This window comes from Otolemur garnettii, unplaced genomic scaffold, assembly GCF_000181295.1.
Source record: "Otolemur garnettii isolate 467f Iridium unplaced genomic scaffold, OtoGar3 scaffold00053, whole genome shotgun sequence".
In the NCBI taxonomy this organism is placed as follows: Eukaryota; Metazoa; Chordata; class Mammalia; order Primates; family Galagidae; genus Otolemur; species Otolemur garnettii.
The window spans coordinates 9467479-9475594 of NW_003852448.1; the positions used below are offsets into that span (position 1 = coordinate 9467479).

General features: G+C 49.8%; 1 protein-coding gene across 1 annotated transcript in view; it reads left to right on the forward strand.

Moving 5' to 3' along the window:
• Positions 1-8116, forward strand: part of PDIA4 (protein disulfide isomerase family A member 4) — a 24443-nt gene that overhangs the window by 10052 nt on the left and 6275 nt on the right. Inside the window, exons 3-6 of the mRNA XM_003792066.3 lie at positions 730-935; positions 3578-3716; positions 5478-5683; positions 5829-5987. Of these exons, the coding sequence (XP_003792114.1) occupies positions 730-935; positions 3578-3716; positions 5478-5683; positions 5829-5987 (710 nt within the window). The remainder of the gene's footprint in view (positions 1-729; positions 936-3577; positions 3717-5477; positions 5684-5828; positions 5988-8116) is intronic.

Genomic DNA, 8116 nt, shown 5'->3' on the forward strand with positions numbered 1-8116 from the left:
CCTATATAATCCCAGCTACTTGGGAGGCTGAGGCAAGAGAATCACTTAAGCCCAAGAGTTTGAAGCTGCTGTGAGGTGTGATGCCACAGCACTCTACCAAGGGTGACATAGTGAAACTCTGTCTCCAAAAAAAAAAAGAATTTTGACTTCACAGACCCGGGGAAAGGGTCACTGGACCAAACTGTGAGACACTTCTTGGAAAACTAGTGTTTAGAGATGATGACGTGTTTGCTCAGGACAGAGCTGGAATTGAAACCTGGACTTGTTTGACACCAGTGCCTCTTTGGCTTTCCTGTGCGTGTGTCCCTTAACGGCGCACGTTTCCATAGCTCCCATTTTTGTGTCTCAGTGTGTTTTGTCTTGCTGTCGCAGCATGTGTGAGGCTGGGTAGTTTATAAAGAAAAGAATTTCTTTAGATCTTGGTAACAGGATGGGAAGCATGGCGCTAGTGGCTGTCTGCCCGTGTGTTGGGAAGTGGAAGGGGAGCGATGTGTGAGAGATCACCTGGTGAGGAAGGTTGGGCACTAACCTATTCATGGGGGCTCTGCCCTTATGGCCCAGACCCCTCCCATAAGGCCCCACTTCCCGGCACTGCTACGTTGAGGATTCACTTTCAACATGATTTTTGGTGGGGAGAGACCACATCCCAGCATAACAGTGTGTGTTGCTGGGATTAAATGTCCATAGATACAGTTACCCTGTTTCTCTTTCCCTAAATCTAATTCTTAGGTGTGGACATTGCAAGCAGTTTGCTCCAGAATATGAAAAAATTGCTGGTGTCTTAAAGGATAATGATCCTCCCATTGCTGTTGCCAAGATCGATGCGACCTCGGCATCCATGCTGGCCAGCAGGTTTGATGTGAGTGGGTATCCCACCATTAAGATCCTGAAGAAGGGGCAGGCTGTTGACTACGAGGGCTCCAGGACCCAGGAAGGTGAGCTGGTGCTTGAGTTGTTGGGGGAAGCTTTCAACCAGGACACCTTCTTCTCCAGGAACAGAAAGTGGGGAGTGGGATTGGGAAAATGAAAATGAAGACAGGTAGAGTGGACCAGAGACTGCCTGCCATAGAAGTACCAGCTGTTGGCTAGATGTTCAGGCTAACAGATCTAAATTAAAATTGTCCTCAGATGAAGGACAGCGCTAAGAAATGACATCAGAGGCCAAGGTTTTTCGAGATGTTGTAGAGCAGTGGTTCCCAATATTTAGTGTACATCGGAGTCACATAGGTGCTCATTCAGATTGCTGTGCCCCAGCCTGAGTTTCTGATTCAAATGATGTGCATTTCTTGCCAGGGCTGCTGGTACAGAGCCACAGTCCAGGGAGTCTGCAGTCTGGCCTGAAGGGTTCCTGCTGGGCTCACATTCGGCATTGTGTAAATTTTTATTATTAAATGAATAAATAAAATTGTGGTGGTCTTTAGCTAGGGTACCTCTCTTTTAATCATTAAAAAAAATGATGCTGCATGTTCCGTTCCCAGTGTGGGAAAGTGGAAAGAGCATTGACCAGGGTTTAGATCTTTATAGCCATAAAATAGGATGTGCCTGGGTGGCGCCTGTGGCTCAAGGAGTAGGGTGCTAGCCCCATATACCGAGGTTGGTGGGTTCAAGCCTGGCCCCGGCCAAGATAGCAAAAAAAAAAAAAAAATGGGAATGTGCCCCAGACAAGTGCCTTCCCCTTGCTGGCCTCACCCTCTCATCTGTGGACCATAAAGTAACTGGGGGTGGTCTCAGAGCTCTCTCATGTTGGTATGAGAGGCGCCTTCTGCTCCCTTCAGCAGTGGGACCCCTGTGTGGGGCAATGGGTGCTGCTGTCGCTCTTCACTTTCACAGTGTACCTGCCTGTGGACTTGGGGTTATGTTTTGTAATCAAAGACATAGATGAATAAATAGGTTTTCTACCCTGAACCTGCTGGACCCAGTTCCCTTTTAGAGAGGCAGCTGGTGTAACAAGTTTCTAATGTATTCTTCAGAGATATTTTGTATACATAAAAGCAAATGTGTGTGTGCACTTCTCTCATTTTTACAGTTGTTAGCACATCTTAAAATACCATCCTGCACTTTCATGTATTTAACAAATGTCTTAGCCATATCAGTGAGTAAAGAACTGAATCTAAGAACAAATTGCAGATCTCGTACTTCTATTGTTTAGAAGTAAGTAGGCAAACATATTTAGAGATTTGTGACCAGTGTCTGACTGTGAGGGATATGGCCCACACTGGAACCTTTAAACTAGAACATCCTGTCTGTTAGTAATGGGCCTCCTGGTGTCACCTGGCCCAGTCCCTGGGGGCGTGGCCAGGGCAAGCACTTGGGCTGTGACTGGTGTGCAGGTGCTTCTCTGTGCGGGCTTCATTTTGAGGACTGCTGCTCTGAGCAATTCTCCAAAAAAAAAAAATTCTCAAACAAAAAAGTGAGAATTTTGTAACTACTGGTCCTAAGAAGCACTCAGCAAGATTTTTATGACACTAGATCCATTTGTCCACTCCAGTCATTGACTCGATTTCTGGGAAATGAGGCCACAGAGAAGCATTTTTTTTTTCTTTTTTTGAGACAGTCTCTCTATGTTGCCCTCCCTAGAGTGCTGTAGCATCACAGCTCATAGCAACCTCAAACTCTTGGGCTTAAACAATTTTCTTGACTCAGCCTCCCAAGTAGCTGGGACTACAGGTGCCTGCCACATTGCCCAGCTACTTTTTTGTTCTTGTTGTTTCAGTTGTCACTGTTGTTTAGTAGACCTGGGCTGGGCTCAAACCCTCCAGCCTCAGTGGATGTGGCTGGTGCCCTGCTCACTGAGCTATGGGCACGAGACAAGAGAAGCTTTTTTTTTTTTTTGAGACAGAGCCTCAAGCTATTCCCCTGGGTAGAGTGCCATGGCATTGCAGCTCAAAGCAACCTCCAACTCCTGGGCTCAAGCAGGTCTCCTGCCTCAGCCTCCCGAGTAGCTGGAACCACAGGTGCCTGCCACAATGCCTGGCTATTTTTTATATTGGTTGCAGCCGTCATTGTTGTTTGGTGGGCCCAGGCTGGATTCGAACCCACCACCTTAGATGTATGTGGCTGGCGCTTTAGCCACTTAATCCACAGGCGCCGAGCCAAGATGAGCATTTTTGAAAAGCCTTGCCTGGCATTGTCACCACAGGTTAGCAGGAGGAACTGCTATGCCTATCTTGTGACTTGACCTTTGTGTATTACCCCATCATAATGCTAGTTCTAGGCATGTATGACTAAGCACATATATGTTTTGTACACGTTAAGGCCGTGCCCCAAAATTATATTTATAGGGATATATGAGCAAAACCCCTGGGAGATACTGGCCCAGGTCCTAACCTGCAGTTAGTACCGTAGTTGGGCAGTAGAGGAAATCTCACTCCTCTGGTAGGTCTCAGGCCATCTGGAGAAGGCCGCAGGCCAGGCGTGTGCTAGTAGAATATAGAGGTGGCCTGGGCTAGAGATGTTTTGGGTTTCAGAAAGTCAGAGATTCCCCACTTTTTTCGCCCTTCCCACTCTGCTTCTGGAAGGAGGTGAGGTACCTACCTGCTCAGGGCGTCTATGTTCTATCTTGTTGGTTTTCTTTCAGAAATTGTTGCGAAGGTCAGAGAGGTCTCCCAGCCCAACTGGACACCTCCACCAGAAGTCACGCTTGTGTTGACCAAAGAGAACTTCGATGAAGTTGTAAATGATGCGGATATCATTCTGGTGGAGTTTTATGCCCCGTGGTAAGGTGTTACTGGTTTTGTATTACCAGGATATAGATCAGGCCCTTCCTGCATTTGGCGCCCTGCTTGCTTCCCTGCTGCTGTGCAGAGAGCAGGGGAGCAAGATGGGCACATGTTGCAGGGTAAGGTTGAGGCCCAGGTCCCTGGGGGAAAGTGGTCACAAGGGACTGTTGGAGGAGATGTAGATGGAGCCGCCAGGCAGTCCTTTCTTTGGTGGGAGGAGGGACCCTAAGAGAAGATGACACCAGAAAGAAGGGTAGGCAGAGTGGGAGCCAGTGCAGATGGCTGTTCTGTGTGTGAGGAGCTGAGGTGGCTGCTTTTCAGGGTAAGGAGGGTGATGGGACACGTGTGTGGACGAGCAGTAGCAGGAGAGTCAGAGTAGCGGGAGCAAAGTGCAAGAAAGACCGTTTTTCAGGGAGAGGTGAGCCTCACTCGTAGAGGGCGTGACCCTTCCCAGGAAAGACCTGAGGTGCCATTTGTCTAGGTGCTTTCATTCTGATTGCGGGCTTGAGAATTTGGCAGGGTGTGCTATGTAGACCAGTATGGAAGCCAAGCAACTAGGAATGTGACTGTCAGGCCAACATAAGTGGCCTGAGGTGAGTGTGTTCAGTAGACCAGCCGCAGGAGTCAGGGAAGCTTATGGCCCTCAAATCAGTAATCAGAGGCTATGGCTGATGCGCAGCAGGGCCAGGTTTGGGGCCAGGACATCCTTGCTCCAGCTAGTGTGTGTGTTCTGCTCCCAGACAGGAGCCAAACCTGAGGCTCTCGGATTCTGTAGCACAAACCTAGTGATTATTGAGAGTACAAATGGAAAGAGAAGGCGGCATATGGGCGGCAGGGGAAGAAGGAAGGAACTTGTGGTATATGTGGAGAGCAGGCAGGGCCAGGGCATCCTTGTGACCTTTGATACTGGAGGACACCAGCCCTTGTTTGGCTGCACACGCAGCCCTGGCCTGCTGGTGGGGAGGACAGCAGTGCTGTAGCAGAGCTGACTGCTCTGGTTAGTGAGGGGCAAGGTAGAGCAGCCTGGTGCATGCTCCGTGAGTGTAGTGCATGGTCATTTGGTTTATGACGCCTCAGTGAATAATTATCCTTTCACTTAAGAGCAATTTCCATATTGCAGGATATACCTATAATTCTTATGAGTGTCCTAAGGACCTTGAGAAAACGTTTTATTTTAACTCAGCTTCTGACGTGCAGGGCCTTGGCCAATCATTGGTTATTATACAGTTGGGGCTATTTAACTAATCTTAATTCTGATTTGCCCCAACTTGTCTTCTGCCAGGTTGGTTTGTGTTGATTACACTCTCTTCTCCATGGTATCTATGGTCATGTTCTTACCTTGGCCTTCCCCTCACCCCTCCTCCTAGGGGCATCCTAAGTCTTCCTTATCCTGGGGTCCCAGCTCAGCTGTCACTGCCTCTGTGAAGCCATCCCTGACTTGTACCTTGTCAGCCTCCAACTCTCCAACCAAGAACGGCTCTCCCTCCTTAGTACATGGTCTGTCTTGCCTGTCCCACACGCGATCCGTACATGTGCATTCACACATGCGTGTGGCCCTCAGCATGTGGATGCCATGCAAGGAACCTCATGTCTGTCCTGAGGGCCCTGGCTTAGCACCCTTGTCCAGGGGGGTGTTCAGGGGGCATTCAGGGGGCATTCAGAGGACCACTGGTTGTGGGAACCCAGGATGGGTTTCTGCTAACTGAAGAGTTAGCCGGAAGGTGAGTCCACAGGGAACAAATCAGCTTCTCTTGGCAGGTGTGGACACTGCAAGAAACTCGCCCCTGAGTATGAGAAGGCTGCCAAGGAGCTCAGCAAGCGGTCGCCTCCGATTCCCCTGGCAAAAGTCGATGCCACCACAGAAACAGACCTGGCCAAGAGGTTTGACGTCTCTGGCTATCCCACCCTGAAAATTTTCCGCAAGGGAAGACCTTTTGACTACAACGGCCCACGAGAAAAATATGGTATGGGCACTTCCTTCTCTCCAGCCATGGTAGGGAAGGGAAGCTCGCTCAAAAGTTCTGGGACCCTGGTGCATGTAGGCAGGATGTGGGTATGGGAGGTGGGCAGTTCTAGAGGCCCCTCCTCAGGCGTGTGCTCTGCTCCCAGGGATTGTTGACTACATGGTCGAGCAGTCTGGACCTCCCTCGAAGGAGATTCTGTCCCTGAAGCAGGTCCAGGACTTCCTGAAGGATGGGGACGATGTCATCATCATTGGGGTCTTTAAGGGGGAGAGTGACCCAGCCTACCAACAGTATCAGGATGCTGGTGAGTAGTGTCCCTCTGGGCTAGACAAAACATGTGCACCCAAGCTGCCTGTGGTTGTTGGGCAATGTGCAGCTTCTGGGTAAAGCTCCTGAGACACACATCTAGGGGATGGTTTGCTGAGAGCATCGAGAGTGTCTGTGGGATTAAGCTGCTGGTTCTGCAGTGGGCTGGAGGTTGGTCCCTGTTGCCCTCATTACGCATGGATTGGAAGACCACACAGAAACTTGACTGGCTGGGCTGCACCATCCCTCCTGGCCTCTGCGACAACCTGTCTCCTTGTCTGCCTTTTAGGGCCCTTCCCGGAGCCCCCACTAGAGGGAAAGTCTCTGACCATAATGTGTAGTCTCTGAGTCAGGCATGGGTTTGAGTTCTGGCTCTGCCATTTATCAGAGCTATGACCACAGGCAGTGACTCAGTCCAGTGTTCTCACTCAAGAGGGTGATCTTTTGTACTTCAGAGGCTGGTAAATTAATTGAGATAGTAGATGAAGAGCTTAGTAAAGTGCCTGGTGATACTAAGTGCATAGGAAGTGCTAGTCTGAGTAGTGCTGGGTGTGGCAGGTGCTCCATCCACTGTCATCTCCCCTCTGGCTCCTGAGTGTCTCTGTTTAACAGAGGAGGAACTTGAAGCTCAGGGAATGTACTCGCCATCCCAGTAGCTGTAGGTGGGGAACGAAAGATGGTTGTCAGGGACACTCAGGATCCTCTCCGTCCTTAGCAGATTCTTCTGAGTGCCTTCACACACTAAAATGGCTTGGTTTTCTACTTCTCAGTACCGATTATAGTCTTTTAAATGTACTGCTTGCCTCTTAGTGCTGGTGTGTCCTGTACAATAAGAATGGTGCACATGTCAAATGCAGAGTAATGTAATAAAACATACAGTAGAGCTGATCCTTTCTTGTTTCCTTATCTATTCCTAGTCAGCTAGGAAGAAACTTGTAACGGGCCCATAGGCAGTAGTGGAGTCCCCAGCCCCAAATCCAGCTGCAGCTCTCATGTGGTTATATGCATGTAAATCCCCAGGGGATCTGTTGAGACATGGGTTCTGGGGCAGGCCTGGTCCCCACCCTGAAGGGGCTGGAGTCTGACACAGAACTAGGGCAGGGCCAGGACTGCAGTTGGGGAGAGAGTCCCTGGGCTGGTGTACCTGCTGGTTTTGAGAGCCTGGAAGGAGCCAGAGACAACCCCAGAGAGGCAGGGCATTTTGTGGCTCACCCAGGGGCAGAGCCGAAGGGACAGCTGGCAGGGTAGGTCTGCAGTTGTGTGTGCGCAGGGGGAGGGGGTTGTTCCTGAAGTGACTGTCTCCACCTGAGCCACTGAAAGCAAACACCTGGAGGCTTAGACTAGTTCAGAGTGTAGCATTCCAGGGCTTCCTAGACAGGTGGGTTGCTTTATTTCATCCTCCCCTTTCCTGTGAGGTAGACTTTGGTGTCTCTGTTTTACAAAGGAAGAACTTGAGGCTCGGGGAATGTTACTAACGTGCCTAAAGTTACAGTTAGTAGGTCATGAAATGATGATTTGGATCTAAGTCTGTCTGACTCTGAAAGCTATAACCTTGTCCAGGCTGCCCCTTCTGTCTCCATCTTCCCCCAAATAGGGTTTCCCATCTTTGCTGCGTGTGCCCTGTAACCCAGTCAGGAGCCCAAACCTTCAAACCTAGTGCCCTTGAGGGTGGGGTGTGGTGACATCTAGTGTTTAAATAACAGAATCAGCTCAGGATAGGTTTGGATACCTCGAGAGAGGAGTAGGATCCAGGGCAAGGGCTGACAAACCATGGCCCACCCCCATGTTTGCAAGTGAAATTCACCGGAATGCAGCCATATGTGTGTGTTCCCGCAGCAGAGTTAAGTGGTTGGGGTGAGCTGTGTGATTGGGTACTTCCCAGAAAGTTTTCTAAGGCTGATTGTAGAGAGTAGTCAGACAGTGGGGTTTCATCTTGGAGTTTTCACAACTTCAAATAAAAATCTAATGACTCGGCGCCTGTGGCTCAAGTGGCTAAGGTGCCAGCCATATACACCTAAGGTGGTGGGTTCAAATCCAGCCCAGGCCCGCCAAAACAACAATGACAGCTACAACCAAAAAATAGCCGGGCGTTGTGGCGGGTGCCTGTGGTCCCAGCTACTTGGGAGG